The following is a 17,843-nucleotide window of genomic DNA, read 5'->3' as shown; positions in this document are numbered from 1 at the left end:
ATGTTAGTAAGTTCTTACAACTATGTTAGTAGAACGCAAAGTGTTCATTTTCATGAACACGGATGGACATCCAATACTTAGGATTGGAAAATCCAAAAACATCAATGCCATAGAGTTATCCTCTTATCAAAATATATGATTTTTAAGGTTTTCACCACAAACTTTAAAACGATACACAGCAGCACAACGTACGACAAAATGAGAGTACGGCAGTAATATTACGTTTGAAACTCCCTACCTAAATATTTTATTTTACCGGTTAACCTGACTACATTACAACTACGTTTGCTTTGCTTGCAAGTGACAACCGAAGTTTGTTACTTAATACTCCGTCTACCCGTTTGTTAAAGTTTTGACATATGCATGCCTCCAAAGTTCCATAATTATTGACATACAACCATAGACAAAAAAGGCAACACTTCCTGGACTCTTTTATTTTTGTGAAGCGACGTGCTCTTTAGCTCCGATGTTTATCGAGCCAACAGCTTATGTAATGATGATTATTCAAGTTGATAAATTCTGTTACCTGCCTAATAATAATAAATATGAAATTAAATAAATTATAATAAATCCTTATTGTTTATTATAATGTATCGTCGGATTCTTCTCCATATGAACTGGAATCATCACTTGAAACCTCATTAACATTAATTATTAATTCTTGAGTACACAAATTATCAAACGCAACATCACGATGCCAATCAGACAATATCTTCTTTTTTGAACCCGCTCACGTTCACGACTAAAACTTCTTCATAAATAAATTCGATTGTCATAAAAAAATCGAATCGGAAACGCATTAGGGCATCACTAACTGATGAGAATTCGAGCTGTCAAAAATTAAATAAATGGTTGGACGGAGTGTAGTTAATTACCTAAACCCTTATAGTATAGACAATAGATATCAATTTCAGAGGGAGGTTTACGTGGGTATGTATTACTTCCTTTAAGTTTAGATAAATATACTTTGCTTATTAGTAATAACTATTTAATACGCGTTACCTCTTCAATGAGTTTCTGGTGTTGAGCTGTGTCCAAAGTGAGTTGTTTTTTCTGCTCATTTAAGCTTTCCAAGTTCTGCTGTGTGTTTCGGAGATCCGTGTCCATTTGGTTGATTGTGTCTTTTGATTTTTTTGCATTCCTTTTTAGAGTAAAATTATAATATTATTATATTATTGATTTTTTATACGACAGCGTCCAAAGCCGAAAAAACTCAATACAAAAATCTATAACAGACACAGGAGAATTTTGTCGACATGCTAACTCGACCTGTAGCTCAGTTGGAAGAGCGAGGGGATGGTATTCCCGAGGTCGCAGATTCGAATCTGTCGGAATTTTTCTTTGTGTTCAATCTTTGTATTAATAATTACAGCAAAAAATTTTGTTATCACTATTATTATTGGAACACAAAGAAAGTAAGGCTTTCGACAACTTCCGTGGTCGAGTGACCTGCACACCGGTTTTCATGGTGTCGCCATCTCTGACGTCCCGGGTTCGGTCCTCGGCGAACCCATGGATTTCGATGTTTTTTGAAATTGTAAATCGCTTAATAAGAAATAAGATCGCCTTTGGACACTAATTTTTACAGTTGCCGTCACCAGACGTGCCATACTGTCAAACCCTCTTCCGATATTCAGGCACGTCTTAGTGCAAGCAAAACTAACGACCATACACTATAAGTCAGCATAAAGACGCTCGTACCAAATAAGTATAAATAACCAAACCAAAGACTCAATTATTTCTACCTTATACCACCATGGCGCAGCGGTGATACTTAACATCCTTTCACCTGCGTCATGGCACAGTATAGTTAAGAGCATTTAGTCAGTTCTTACTGCAAGTGCCATAAAGTTAAGTAAAGTTTAATACGACCATAGATGACCTCAGTGGCCCAACGATTTGCTCTGTGGACACTGGATGAGGATGAATAATATATACTTACCGAACACTAGTGTTAATAGCAACTTTGAGCTTGGTTATCTCTGTAGAGACTTTGTTGATCTTCTTTGTGAGTTCGTCAACTATTTTTTGCAGGTCCTTGACTTTGCCGCCGGCTACGGCTGCTATTTGGGCGTCAACGCCGCGTACTTCTTTTTCTACCTAAAAAGGCAAAGGCAAGAAACTGTTAGTTGTTTTTTTTAAAGTTTGTTGTCATCAGCACGTTATGATTTAACAATTTATTTTTGTTAGATTTCATTACGTTTTTACCACCATTATATTCATAGTAGCCCCGTTGAGGCAACAGGCGCTGGTACGAGTCCAGACTTTTGTATCAATAATAATAACTTTATAATTTAGTTAAATATATTTTATTATGCATCACTGTACCTCTCCAGCATCATGCTTGGCTTTGTCCAACTTCTCTTCAGCCTCTTTCAGCGTTGCTTCCATGTTTGCTTTCTGCTGTGGGTCGACCTTGCTTGCCGCTGCGCGTTGCTCTTGTTGCGTTATTTGGTTCTGAAAAATTATATAAAATTATATCCAATATCTGCTATTGGAAATGAAACTATTTAGTTTTTTCACACAAAGCAACATTTGTTCATTAATGTTAGACGTGACACCTCAGCGGTGACGCTTCGTTGTACTATATAGGTATAAATGTAGGAATGGAATGTGAGCTAATGATGTGAGCGCGACGCGTGAAAGAGACAACATAATATAATTTTTACTGTACAGTGATTGGTTGTTAGGATAGAATATGATGGAGCTCAGGACTGTAAAGTGTTTTAGTGTTTTCGACGAAATAAATTTAATAGGTATTAAATAAATGTATAAGTATTCCATAAAAGATTTTTTTTGATTCTGCAACCACCGCTTCCCACATGAGTTAGAACTACATGCCAAATGGTACGTTAAAACCGCGCACGGCGACGAAACGCGTGTTCATCGGACAAAGGGCCAGAAGTCAAAACGGGGAGGAGTGCTGCAGTGCGTATTTATGCAACGTTACGTTGCACACGAGCACGTGTGGCACTCGGTGCGTCGAAATCATGGCGTTGCAACGGCAGCGCCTGTGTGGCATCGATCTTTCACGTGTACATGTGTACTCGGAGCGTGTTTTGTAGAAAAAAGGGACAATGGTAACGCCACATGAAAACGAAACGAGCAAAGTCGTCGACGCCGTAAAACTTAATTCTTTAACTTAATTACTAATACAAAGATAAAACAAAAAAAAAATTCCTTCGATCTGACAGAACTCGAACTTGCGTCAGTGCCTAAACAGGGCGACAGCTCTACCAACTGAGCTATAGATCGAGTCAGACCTTACGAATCTTTCTATCTGAATGCGTTTGTTACAGATAATTGTTTTTGGTTTTAATGGATTTTTTGCAGTAGCGCAATCTATGAAAGTTTTTCTTCGCTCAACCAGGTACCTTCACAGCTACCACAGGTTGAGAAGAGATGTCGCTTTATAATTTCTAATAATACTGATTGCACTGAATATTATGATGTTTTGTGTCTGAATATCATAATATTCATTACAATCAGTATCTTTAACTTGCCAACTTTTACATATTTGACTTGAACTGTACAATTCTCGTCTTATTCTCGAGGGTGTCACAGAAGAAAACATTCAATAATTACCTCCAAAACAGGCACTTGCTCAGTCAAGCTCCGGAGTTCGACGTTGAGTTTATGCAGTGTCGTTTTCCCTTCCCGAGTTTGTCTTTGAAGTGTAACTATTTGATCTTCTAGGCCCGCTTGCTCACTGCGCAGTTCTGTGAGCCTGTAATGTATTTCAGTATTTATTCATTAACAAACATCAAAATCAGAAATATCTATTGTTTGAACTGGTAAAAAAGATGTTACGCGTAGTTTGAGTACAACAGTTCATACCGGGTGTGCAATATTTTATGATTACAATTAATAACATGTAAAGTATATAATAAAATTTACATCACATGTACCCTGTTAGTGTGTAGCTACGATACTAACGTCTTTAACATCGAAATAAAATGTCCATCTAACTAACAAAAAAAAAAAAACTAACTAATAAGGTAGCCAGTGGTAGGTATAAGTCCATTGCAAACAACTCGAGTCGTTCAAGTCAATTAAGTCTTTTAGTATGAGTCTTATTTATAAAAACTCGAACCTTTAGTCTTAATTTTAGAGTCGAGTCCTGTAAAATGGAGTCGAGTCGTTATAAAACGCCTTAAAAGACTGAGTCTCTTTCATCGCTACCCAGACGTCGTTCATTAACAGGCGAAAATCAATTTTATCCTGGAACTCGTAATGTTGTTTTGCCGTGAAGCGTATGGCCTATACTGAATACTAATTTAGTATATTTCATGGCCGGACAAAAAATAAGATCCCGCTTAAAATACTTTGTCATCTCTTCGGAAATATTATCAAATAAGTTACGTTATAAAAGTAATGAGGAATATTTTTTTCAATCTAATTGTCTTTTATTGCATACAACACTTCATAAATGCACGAACATAACTATTTAGAACAAAAAATATGATTTTTTTACAGCCCCGCATTAATCCCGCAAGCTTGCGGGATCAAGATTTTGATGCGAGATTGGTTCTCTAATTGTTTCCTATTTTGACTTAACCGGAAATCTAACACGGGATCTCTTGAAGTAACGCCCAAAATGCTTCACCTGTGGGCTAATGAAATTGTTTCAGCATCAGTAGAACCTGTGAAAGAGTTCGCCCAGGCAAGTACAGCCACATTACCAATTTCTCCCGCTAAGCAATAGAGCATTACCGTGTTCCGGTTTTGAAGGGTAAGAGTGCTGGTGATATTACATGCACATGGGACTTATCAACGTTATGTCTCAAGGTGACGACTGCAGTGTCAGTGATGCTCAAATCTTTGCGACGTAAAGTTCTCTGAGTGGCACTGCCATGTACATCGCTTACCACCAGGTAAGACGACTTGTTCGTCCCGTCATTTGGTATCATTACACACACAAATCTTCATGATACATACCTCTGTTCTAAAGCCGCCAACTTCCTTTCATTGGCCTGTACAGCCGCGGGGTCTTGCTCGCTAGTGTCTTGCTGCACCGAACTCGACATTCGGCCGCGCATTGTTGTTTTTCCGCCGCCAGTCATTGAACCTGAACAGTTATTAGTAGAACAGTTAATTATTTAATTGCGTTGAAAATAGCTACTATTATCTATTACTTATTGATGAGCATCCTGTTCAGATTTAACAAAAGATACACGTTATAATAAAATAAATATACAAACTAATTAATTATACAAGCTTCGTGTGATATCGAAATATATTTACTGCCTGCAGCCATAAGACAGTTAACTATCATTTTCTCGACAATTTTAGTGAATAAGTAGCGCCGTCTTAAGGTTTAATAGACATCAGAACGTGTTAAAAACAACAATATTGGCTGTCCACTTTTTTCCATAATTTTAAACTTGATAAATACATATGTTATTATACATATGTGTTGCAAATGTCACTGTGCAGGGGTAATATCTATTTATACCATTCTTCAACAGTATAATTGATTTTAAAATTTAATTCAGTGTTTAACCGTCAGTCCACAGACCTCTGGAAATCTGGATATCCTTGAGTATTTGCGTGGCAGTCTGCGGTCTCACAAAACACTATAAACAAATTCAATCGCGCTTTTACAAAAACTTCAATTTATTATTACATAGATATCATTGCACTTTTATATTATTATTATTTTTTACTAAGAGGGCCATAAATATGCTTTATCTAAAAGATGTCTGCAGCACTCGAGAAGGTTATTAAACGCGGTTACAAGGATTAGGGAATTCCGTTATTAGAACAGGAAATAAATGTCTCTTATAAAAAGTACTGCATACTGTGCGAGTTTTAAAAAAAAAAGAGCTTACGTCTTTCGGGAGCAAATTAAAATAAATTATTCAAAAATCTCCCACTAGATGTCACTAGTGGCGACGAACGCCGAAAGTCAGTATAAAGATCTATAACAAAAACATATAGAAGAATTTCGACGACTCGGTACCTGGACTCGTGGCTCAGATTATTAGAGCAATGTTACGGTGCAGCATGGTCGTGGGTTTAAGTCCCACCGGGTCGACGAATTTTTTTCTGTACGTTCGATCTTTGTGTTCATAATCATAACAAAACTAGTGGAGTTATTTCGCAAAAAAAATCTCATTAAATAAATTCTATATTCTCAGAAAAATTTACAAAAATCGAATCAATGACTGAATAACAAGCTTGAAATTTATTATCGATAGATCAAACAGCCTTAGTTAGGAAATGGAATAATCTGTCATTGCTACTCTATTGTATGCAATATTGATGACCTACGTGTTCAAATAAGCCATTTGCACACCGGTTTTTATGGCGTCTCGTCGCCATCTCTGAGGTACTGGGTTAGATTCCCGGACGGGTCAATGTAGAAACCACCTTATCTATATTGTCTCGGGTTTGAGTGTTTGTGGTACCGCCGTTGTTTCCGATTTTATCTTTCGATCTTGAGATCTCGGAATTCCGAAATTAGTGGAAACGAAACTGCAGCCTTGAACACCGCCATAAAGTTAACTGCTTATCGGTATTTTACAGTATATATCACGGAGAGTGTGCGATGGAATTACAAGATTTAATTCCGCCTTTCCATCACAGGGGGACTAGACGTTGGGTTCCATTCCTATGCTGTGGATATTCCTAAGATCCGCACGAAACGTTACGCTTCCACATTTATATGGCGAACGGCTTTGGAGTAGAATTCCCTGCCAGCAGACTTGTTACATGAACGTTATAACTTGGACCTTTTCAAGGCGAGAGTAAATAGGCATTATTTACTTGTCGACCTCATTGTCTCTTTCCATCGGGTGAGATGGAGGTCAAATGTGCACTTACATTTGTATAAAAAAAAATCCATAACACAAATGCTTTAGTTACTTTGGGATCAAAGCAAAACATATGTGACGTTGTCTAATATTTAATATTTATTTATCGAAGAGGAGGACGCTATACCGATAAGAGCCTGGCTCTTAAGTAAGACGATGATTTATTTATTGTACCTCCTCTGTGATACAAAGTTACTCACCTGCAATTTCAATTACGTCTCCTTTCAACGTGACCACCCTGTATCTTGTAGCTCCATAAGCGATCCTGGAGGCTTGGTCCAGGTCGTTCGCTACCAGAGTATCTCTTAATGCAAAGTAGAAAGCTGGTAATACCCTTTCATCTTTTATTTTTACCAGGTCGAAGAGGCGGGGTACGTTTTCAGGACTGAAATGAAAAAAAGTATGTTTTAAATTAGTACGTATTAGATTTCTTTGTTAAAATTTCGAATTTCGAAAACCAAATGCTGAGCTGTGTCGTAAAATTATACATCCATAAATTTTACTGCACGTCACTATTGACAACAATGCACATCAATTAGCTCCTTCAACGTAGTTATGAATTAATACGAAACTTGATGAGCGGACAAACGTGAAAACGGCCATCGTAGCGTACCCCGCAATAAAGAAGACAGTATGTGAATGCCAGGTCTGGTATTTATTTATTCACTTCCAAATGAACATGCATCTTCTAAGCGAGGGTATACCACGCACGAACGCACACTTACGACTAGTATCATTTCCTTAAAGAAGGCTTGTGACCAGTGTAAGTATATACAGGCAGACAATAATTCATACTATGATAATTTAAGGCACGCTTTCATTGTTATCAGTCGAATTTCATTTTCCGAACTTGCAATCAAATGTGCAATTTAAGATGTTTGAGATAACGATTTTCACGTTGAAGATACTAAGATACTACAACTTTAGTAGCAGTAGAGCTCCTTGTGAAAGAGTTCGTCCAGGGTAGTACTGCCACCTTACCTATTTCTGCCGCCAAGCAGTAATGTGAAAATTACTGTGTTCCGGTTTTGAAGGGTAAGGGTGCTGGTGAAATTACAAGCACAAGGGACTTGTCGTCTCAGGGTGAAGGGCGGAGTGGTGTTGCCCCTCAGATCTTTGCAATTTAACGCTCTGAGTGGCACTGTAACTGTTATGAACAGGCGTCTAGCTTACCATCAGGCACACGACTTGTTACGTGCCGTCACTTGATGTTATAAAAAAATAAACTTACTAAGTAATCCGCATTTCATATTGCTGTTTCAAGTGCTCTTGTTTATTCAGAGCTATGAAGGTAGCGCGCCCTATGTCATGACGTTTTAGATGTTCCACGCATGCTTGGGCAGTTTCCACTGTGTCCACTACAATGTTGTCTAGAGCGCCGCAACACGTCGATATTGCGACGTCATATTTTGTATCTATACCTCCTAAATCTCCCTAAAAATATATACAAAACTCAGAGTTACATTTTATACAGAGACAGAAACGGCGACTCATGATGTCTCCTTCTCACATGTTTTAACGTGATGTAAAGGAAAAGAAGTTTTGAGCAGGCGCGTCACTGCCACTCGGAATATATAAAAGCCCTAAATCAAACCATCACTAAGTATGCCAGAGAATCACACAAATTGTTTTGATCACAAATCAGTAAGTTTGTAAGTATTGTAAGTACCGGTAGTCTCTGCAAGTATTATAAGTACCAGTGTAAGTGTCGTCCCACAATGAAGCAACGACGCAACGCGCTGCATTAAAACATGCAATGCAACATAAACTTTATTTCCTATAAGATTACATTTCTTAAAACAAAAACGAAATGGAATATTCAGCGAGCGGCATCGCGCGTATTTTGCAAATGTAATTAAATATAAAATATATTCTCTACAAAACAAAGTTTACATTTCTTTGAATGCAAAATAACAAAAGAGTAAAACTGCGAGTTGCATTCTGTCGTCAGCATCTTGCCACGGGTCATGCAATGTGTAACTTAGCTTCTTAACATTAAATTATATTTTTTTAAAAGGCAGACAGCGGCAATGATACATCGGACTGCATAGCGCGACTTTAGAGATAGCCATGTAATATAAAACTTCGCTTTCAAAACATAGTAAATACTGACTGACGGCCTCAGGGATCGAGTGCCTTGCACACCGGTGTTCATGGTGTCGCCGTCTCTGAGGTCCCGTGTTCGATCCCCAGTCGTGTCACTGTAGAAAACTTACTTTTCTATATTGTCTCGGGTCTGGGTGTTTGTGATACCGTCGTTGTTTCCGATTCCCATAACACATGTGCTTTAGTTATTTACTTTGGAATCAAAGCAACGTATGCGACGTTGTCTAATATTTATTTGATTAGAAAGCGGCTACTATTTTATAATTTAAATTAAGGACATACCAATCTTCCAAAAATGCCGGGTATGTTTCCATTCCGTTTCTCCTTCATAAGAGCATCGAGTACTCTTCCACGGGATTTGTTAGCACTCATCGCTTGTCTCGATTCTTCTAGTTGCGCTCTGTACATCAACATTGGTTAAAAATGCATTACAAATTTTAAACTGCTCTATTATCTCTGAACATGGAATGTTATTGGTCAATTTGAATTTCGAGCTGCATTTCAGTTGATGAAATACAATTGTGATTGGTGGGATTTAAATTTCATAGTGCGTTTTTATTCAATAAGTTACTTTTACACCTTTCATATCAGTGTTGTTTTTAAAAAACAGTAGTTCTTAAAAATTCCTGTATATATATACATAACCTGTCAGTTACCTCAAGGATCTTGAATCAGAAGAAACGCTAGACTCTTCTCTCTTTATGGCTTGTAGTCGAGATTGTAATTCATTCAATTGTCTCTCGTTCGTTGGTACTGACGACTCCAATTCTTCTTGCAGACTGCAATCAAATTGAATTAAAGTTACCATAATAAATTAAATAAAATTCATAAACACTCCATCCTTATCTCGTTGATATATCGTCGGGAATAGTGCAAATCTGCGTATGTAGTATTGGTAAAAAGCACTAAACTAAACTAACTAAGCTAAATGCACTAAACTAAATTACTACAAAAAAGGTATTTAACGTTATTACTTTGGTATTTCAATAGTTACGACTTTTATTTTTGCACAGCAAACATTAATTTATGTTGTCTATGGACTGATAACAATAGATTCCCGTAAATCACCACGTTGCCACGACATTTACTATATTTGATTTGGTCACTAAATTACCAAAATGGAAACTTAATCAAACGCTAGTTACACGAAATTGCACTATCCCCAACGATATCGTTGATAACTTCATAATAGTAAAGTAATACTTACGTTTTCTTTGATATCAAATCCTGCGCCGCTTTTTCGTAAGCTTCCTTCATCTTCCGCAACTTCTCAGTTTCCTTTGTTTCGACACTTAAGTAAATTTTAAGTTGCGATTCAGCCAAGTTATAATCTTTTTTCGCTTCTTCAACTGTCCTCTTAAAGTCCATTAGCCTGGCTTGAATACGGTCCTTCTGTTCTTGAAGACCTTGTGTTTTTGATCTGTAAAATATATTTAATAATTTCAATTCCCAAAACAGCTTAATGAATTATTTCATTTCGCAGAATAGCACGAATTGGCCATTAAAAGTTACCAATTATACAAACTTAAAATCAAACTATATGCGTCAAATGTAGATTTTAATAAATAAATTTTATTTCGACGAAATGAATACATGGGAAAGATATTCTATGAAATGAAACAGGTAAACAGAGTAAGGCCTGGTGCCCACTGACGGGACGGCACGGCAGAGGATTTTTAAGTATATAGTAAGTTTAGAATAGTAATATATCTCAACGTTATGACATTATAGTTGAAATTTCAATGATATCAAAGTTGCGGTAAGTTTAGGGATACCGAGCCGGCAGCTTCGGGAATGCCTCGGTAGCCGTTGGGATGCTTCGGCAGGCTTTTAAGATTGATCTGAATAGAGGTTAGGGGCGAGCACGATACCGCGACAGTACACTTTAGCATGCCTAAGGATATTGCTGCATATTTGCCGTCAGTGTGCGCTTCCATGTAGGGATGACGAAGTATCCCTTGCCATACCGACCCGCCTATGGGCGTCGGGCCTTAAGGTATCAAAATTAAACTTATACACAAATTAGTTCTACGTTTCCGAAATGATGGGGCTCTCGTCGATTTTGGACATTATTATATATATTATACATATATTTCGTGTACATAATAGCAGAAAGTTCTTTAAAATACATACGCCATACTATGGTCATGAAATTTAAATGTGACTTAGAACTTTTGCTTCTACAACACAGCCCGACTTTACCCAATGCTGGGTGTAAGCCTTATAGTCCCTCTACGGTTCGCTTTTACAGTGTGTTTTTTTAATGAATTTCTATTACGGTAGCGTCATAATATCACATTTTATCTCAACATTGACACGTTAAATAATAATTTCAAAAAGGCTCACCTAACTCCCGCCATAACAGCTTCTAATTCTTTTTCGGAGTTTTCTTTATTCTCTATATGCTTTTGAAGTAATTTCTCACATTCTGCTATTTCTCGCTTGTTCTTCTCGGGAATCTACGAAACAAAAAAGATTAAAGACACTGAAGTCCGGACGTCTGTAAACTTGCTGTATTCATACTTATTCGATTTATTACAGTTCCTTCAATATACAGAGTGTTCTACTAGGGATGCACCACGATTAAAACCACGTTGTGGTAATGAATGTTGATGACGTCACATGTCTTTGCGAAGTTACATACAAGGTCTCTTAAAATGTTAAAAAGCAATAGTGAATTACTAATACAAATTACACGTAATTAAAAAACTTACTGGCACTGGAAGTCAAACAGAACGGAAGCAAAATGAAGCGAAACGGAAGGCTTGCTTCCTAATACGTACCAATTCCAAATCAATTAGTTTCCCTTTTTCCTGTTCCAAGAGTTGTTCTAAATTTTTCCTTTTCTTATTACTTTGAGTTATATCCGCTTGTATGGTAACAGTTTTCCTTTTCATCGCTTGAAGTTTCTCGGTTAAATCGTCTTTTTGCTTCCGGAGTTCATCGTACTTTCTGTGAAACAAAATTTTTGTCAAAACGAAATTATCAATAAAATTAGATTAGGCTGTAATATTTGAACAATTGTTTCTAATCTTGTCGTCCTTTTAACTATGGTTTTAACCTTATCCCATCTTACCCGATACATCGGCTGGTTTTATTTTATATAAAACATCTAATTTATTAAATTAATTATCTCCACTATGAGGACAGGCATAAGTTGGGAAGACGTTCACACCGCAACCAAATTAGAAGAAAATGTTTCCTGAATTGGTATGTTCCTAAATTGGTGAAAGATTTTACACGGGTAAAAACTATAAAAATACTGTATAGTAATATTGCTACAAATTAATATTATGAGATTTTGCTACCACAATATTAACTTAATTTTTGTGAGTTACTTTGTTATAATTATTAATACAAAGATCGAACACAAAGTAAAATTCCTTCAAGCAAACAGGACCCGAGTCTATCCTGCTCTATATTGCATCTCTTGTCAGCCTCTGACAGCTGTAATGGTATCTATCTGGTTGAGTGAAGAAAAAGTTGTTTAGATTTTTCATAGATGGCGCTACGGCAAACTGGTTGAGAGGTTGCCCCAGATCGGCAAAACACACGCAGGTACGAATCCCATTATGTATTAATATTGCTCATTTGTCCGTGGCACTTTAGAGTATGTCACACAAATTTTGGAATCTACGTTATCATATTTATATTTCGCGACTTGAAAATATATACGCAAAAAAGTTTGTTCGTTTTCTGTGCTATCGTACAAAGGACTATTACAAATCTGCCAATTATTACAATCTCTCAAGACGTATCATCTTACAGTTGTAAGAGATGATACTTCTTGACACGTTGAGAGTTGATGTATTACGTATGACGTATATCGCAATGACGTATTACGAGTTCGTAATACGTCATTGCGATATTAGTGACCTAAAATTTTTAATAAAAATAGTGAAACGAAACGTACAACGTCTTTTTCGCTTTTGTTGCATGGACATGAAAGTTTTTCAAGTTCTGTCCGGCTTAATGCGATTCCGTATGAACAAATGTGGTGAATCCCTAATGCGTTAACCACTCATCCGCCGAAGTCGCCAACATTCGAGGGGTCAGAGACAGAACCCAATGAGTGTGTGAATTTGTGTGAAATATGTTATCTAACTCATTATAATGTACTTTTCATGTAATTTTTAAGAGTATAATATACCGGGTTTGTACATAACTAAATAGTATATGCGTTAAATTTCTAAATCTGCTAATTAGACTCCACCATCGAAAAGAGCATAACAAGTACACTAATTATATTGTACTTTTCATAACTCGTTTTACGAAAATCCACTCACTTACTGGGTTTTGCCTCGGACCCCACGCGATAATAACAAAACTTACTTATTCCCAGCTTTGAGCAGTCCTTTTTTGTCCTGCAATTTGTTCCTGATTCTAGCCAAATTCGCGTCGATCTCCTCCAATTTTTCGGCTACCTCAATCATTTCCTGGCGTCTCTTTTCTACAATTAAGTTTGCCTCGCGTCTGGAAATAAAAAAGTTAGGATACAATACACTATATAGTAATAAACTATATTGTCTTATGATTTTGTTGAAAATTTGATCAAATGTATGTTGTAGCAGCATTGAATTTTATTTTATTGATTTTATTAATTTATAAGACTGCAGAAAATGTTGTTCATATTTTTAAATTGTATACCTATTTATCATATTTATTTTTATATCGATTTCTTTTCCTTTTAGAGGCTAATATGTAATGTACGTAAATCGTATGTCTGGGACCTCACCATTCAGGCTTGCCTAGTGTGAGGACCGAAGTGTGAGGGAGAAATATTTGTATGGCCTACATTTATTTCTCTCGTGAGTTTGGATGTAATTTGTGGTTTTTCATGGCATCCGCGAAGCACGGTTTCCCTAATGCGGGGCTATGTGAGTGTGTGCGTTATTATTATTATGTGTGCGTTATTAGATTGGTTAGAAATAGTGTTTTATTATATTGTATGTATGTTAGTCCTCAAAGTATATATTATATGGGTCATGTGGCCTGAACTAAATAAGTAAAACAAAATTACAATTGTTTCATAAAAAAACTACTACACTTGAATTCCTATATAAGGAGTTTTGGTCGGGTATACAACGTTCCGTTGTTTGTAAGACTTTTCAGGTTTGTGGGTCAGATCTTCATAGAATCGGGGATTTCTCGTTGCGAGTTCGGTATGGTAGGCGACGGTTTTTAGGTTTCCCGCGTTTTGTAACACTGTCTCCGTCCGTACGTCGCTCATAAAGTGCAAATTTTTTATTATTATTATTATTATTATTATTACATTTAAAGCACTAAAGAACAAAACTTTCCAGTATAACATAAACTTAACTAAGTTTTTCCGTATATTCGTTACAACGAATGGGCGGTAGGTATACGGAAATAAAAACATTTCTATGTGTAGTGTGTGCGTTCGTACCGTTGCGTCTACACATGTCTGAATGTCTACACATTCCTCTTAGTGTGCGTGAGAGTCGTTAACTCGTTTGTTAACTGTTTGTTTGTTTGTGTCACTAAATCTTAATCCCTGTATGTACATCCCACAGCCGAACACGAGTCTCTTTGTCTCTGAGTCTATTGTGAGTACGTCGTCATTATATGGTGTTTATTAAAAAGGTTTCTGCAGGACTGACACATTTTAAAGCCTACTTTTTAATAATAATAGAATATCTTTTTTATGAAATATACTGTAGTGTAATTTTTCTTGAGGAATTATATCTGTCAACTAAATTAATCACTATTGATATAATTATGTTTAAAAACAAAAAAGATGTTTCAAATTTAAAGACACACTTCCCTTAAAATTTCGATCATTTGTTCCATCGCTCTATATTATATTGTAGTAATTGTATAGTAATAGTAATTGTATCAAAAAAATCTCGCGACACCTGATGTGAGAAAATTATAAAGAATAAAATTACTAACAGATTCAGGCGTTACTTTGCGGAAGTGTATGTCAATAAAAATGGAAGTAAATTCATTTGCTATACCGCGAGCCCAGTGGAGGTTAAATCGTAAAAAACAGCTGCGCTTGTGATGGGTTATTTTTAACTGCATGAAACTGCGCAAAGAATATTTTTTTTTAAATTTTTTTTTTATGATATGATACCAAATGATGGGACGAACAAGTCGTTCGCTTGGTAGTGAGCGACGCACCTGTCTATAACAATTGCAGTGCCACTCAGACCTTTACACCACAACGATCTGAAGGACACTGCCACTGCGCCCGTCACCTTGAGACATGAGTTGACGGGTCTCATGATGGTCTCATGTGCCTGTAATTTCACCAGCAATTTCTGCCGCCAAACAGTAATGCTCACATTATTGCTTGGCGGCAGAAGTAGGTAAGGTGGCAGTACTTCAAACAGGATGAACACTTTCACAAGTTCTACTGCTACTAAAATGTTTTAGTAGCAGTGGAGTTCCTTATATTAATAAATTCTATATACCAATCCACTGTTCTTATTAGTCGTGTGATGAATGGCCTTATAGTTAGTAGATCTGTAAATTACTTTCATATTCTCCTAAACTATGCTAACAAATAGCGTGATACTTTTATGCAGTCGTAGGTGTGAACTCCTAGAGCTTTAATCATACAAATAAATAAGACCTGTAAAACAAAATCATATTAGCCACATCTTCACGTCGTTAATGCGATGCGTGTGAGCTAATGATAATGAACAAATGTAAAACAATATGACTTACACATATTTTTGCAAAAGCTTATTTCTGGCTTGAGCCCAAATATTGATCAGATTTATAAGCTCTATGGTGTCTTTCATGGGTCCTTCTAACTGTTGCTTCTCTTGTTCGGCGAGACGAACTCGGTTTAATTTCTCTTTGCGCATCTCACTTAACTCCTCTACTTTCACGGATAGTTGTTCTATTGGTTCCTGTAGGACGGAAGAAGCAAAATTTAATTAAAAACGATCAAGCGTGAGAAGAAACATGTAAGGTGTTTCATCGACAAAAGCTCTCAAGGTACTTTTCCACCGACGAGGCGAGACGATGACTGAAGTATGTACGACAAAATGTCAATTCCTTCTAGTGCATATTCTGTGAAAATTGTCTCGATTGACGAGAAAGAGCCAGGCAAGAGAATTGAAATATTATACTCTGTAACAGAAACACGATTTCGCGAGATATCGTGCTACCGATGAAGATGCGTTAGGAAAGAAATTAAAATTTTGCCATACAAATTTCAATTGTCGTCTCGCCTGGCCCAGCCGGTGGAAAAGCACCTTCATACAAGAAAGAAGTCAAGAGAAGATCGGCAAAGCTTTTAAAAAGTTCTTTATTATTATATTGTATATATTTAGTATTGTATGTAGTACTTGGTACTTGGTGCAACGGGCTTGTATGTAGTATTGAGTATATTTGTTTAGTATTACAATGTACTATTTTTATGCTATGTAATGCAATATTAGATATATGTACCTACCTTGTATCTTGAAGTACCTATAATATCCTCCAAATATTCTAACATTCCCGACTCATGTTCAGTTTGTGCTTTAGGCTTCATCATTGCGATTTGTTCTACTTCGCCCTGAAAAATAATATCGACTTAGGATTGGCCCTCATATCAGCATGCTTCATACTTCTTTTTTTTTTTTTTTATTGTGACTCGGCAAAATGACTGCACCGCGCCTGATGGAAAGTGCGAATACAGTCCAGAGATGAGAGTAACGGATGGAATTTCATGGTGATATGATGCTGTTAAAACCACATAAATCACACGTTGCGTTTGGACGTGATCATGATGTGTGCTAATGGATTTTAACCCTTATAAATAACCAAAAAACGGATGCTACAAACGTATGAATTAAAGTGCCTACAGATTTGATCTGTTTTTTTGACGATCGACCCGTGTCAACATACAAAAAATACGATATCGATCATCTGCTTCTTACACATTTACTCGATTTTGTTTGATCACACATAAAATACGATATCTATCACCTGATGGTAACACATTTACTAGTTTTGTTTGATTGCACGTGTCGATCGTCAAAAAATAAAGCAAATCTTTAGGCACCTTAATACAAAAAAATGTCTCTTATAGACATTTAATCAAAACAAATTATTTGTCTACATATCATTTTCTATTTCTAAATTATCATCATAATCATATCAGCCGGACGACGTCCACTGCTGAACATATTAAAATTGCCATCCATCCATCTAGTAGGGGGCCGTCCCATTGAACGCTTTCTGATTCGTGGTCTCCATTCGAGAACCTTTTTGCCCCAATAGCCGTCAGTTCTACGAGCTATGTGCCTGCCCACTGCCACTTCAACTTGTTACTCCTTTGAGCTACGTCGGTGACTTTCGTTCTTCTACGTTACGTTCTTTCGTTTTAAATTACAATAATAAATAATATAGAACTCAAAACTATCACAATTGAAACAGTCCAATTGGTATTGTCTAGTCAAAATTACAGCGACTCCAATGTAAACAATGACCCAAACTTCTTAGATCGTGTAGTCAGAACGATGAATGAGACCAGGTTAAAATTTTAATGAAGTATCAACTTCTTTGTTAATTATTAATTATACTTCAATAAAATAACATTTGATTCAGAAAACTGACTACTTCTCAAACTAAACGGCACAAGAATGCTGCTGCTGTTCGACTGTCAAAACTCCATGGTACTTTACCTGGTAACTGTCAAGTTAAAATATAAAACGTTGAAAATGTATAAAGGTTGATTTTATACATTTAACAACTGAAAAATATATACCCTGCCGATGTCACGCCGATCAAGAGATTTTTACGACGATTTTAAGATCGTCGCACGTAATAGTTAGGACTTATACTGCCCTCGTAACGAAAAAAGGCACAACTACGCGTACTTTATACAGCAGTTGAGTCTTTTTTCGTTCTGAGTGCAGTATAATGTTCCATTGACACCGTTGTTAGTCAAAGAGGAAAGTT

General features: G+C 36.5%; 1 protein-coding gene across 1 annotated transcript in view; it reads right to left on the bottom strand.

Annotated features, from left to right (window-relative positions):
• LOC113227346 (structural maintenance of chromosomes protein 4) overlaps positions 1–17,843 on the bottom strand; it is a 38,145-nt gene that overhangs the window by 12,018 nt on the left and 8,284 nt on the right. Inside the window, exons 3-18 of the mRNA XM_026460238.1 lie at positions 17,567–17,573; positions 16,351–16,472; positions 15,615–15,802; positions 13,254–13,394; positions 11,705–11,873; positions 11,268–11,380; positions 10,129–10,341; positions 9,578–9,700; positions 9,204–9,321; positions 8,047–8,249; positions 7,016–7,200; positions 4,939–5,068; positions 3,586–3,727; positions 2,329–2,457; positions 1,943–2,100; positions 1,003–1,141 (exon numbers count right to left, since the gene is read on the bottom strand). Coding sequence (XP_026316023.1) covers positions 1,003–1,141; positions 1,943–2,100; positions 2,329–2,457; positions 3,586–3,727; positions 4,939–5,068; positions 7,016–7,200; positions 8,047–8,249; positions 9,204–9,321; positions 9,578–9,700; positions 10,129–10,341; positions 11,268–11,380; positions 11,705–11,873; positions 13,254–13,394; positions 15,615–15,802; positions 16,351–16,472; positions 17,567–17,573 — 2,280 coding nt within the window. The remainder of the gene's footprint in view (positions 1–1,002; positions 1,142–1,942; positions 2,101–2,328; positions 2,458–3,585; positions 3,728–4,938; positions 5,069–7,015; positions 7,201–8,046; positions 8,250–9,203; positions 9,322–9,577; positions 9,701–10,128; positions 10,342–11,267; positions 11,381–11,704; positions 11,874–13,253; positions 13,395–15,614; positions 15,803–16,350; positions 16,473–17,566; positions 17,574–17,843) is intronic.

This window comes from Hyposmocoma kahamanoa, unplaced genomic scaffold (genome assembly GCF_003589595.1).
Source record: "Hyposmocoma kahamanoa isolate Upper Pololo Valley unplaced genomic scaffold, ASM358959v1 210, whole genome shotgun sequence".
NCBI classification, from domain to species: Eukaryota; Metazoa; Arthropoda; class Insecta; order Lepidoptera; family Cosmopterigidae; genus Hyposmocoma; species Hyposmocoma kahamanoa.
Note: the sequence above shows the minus strand (reverse complement) of the source record. Positions and strands in the feature narration are given on the sequence as shown.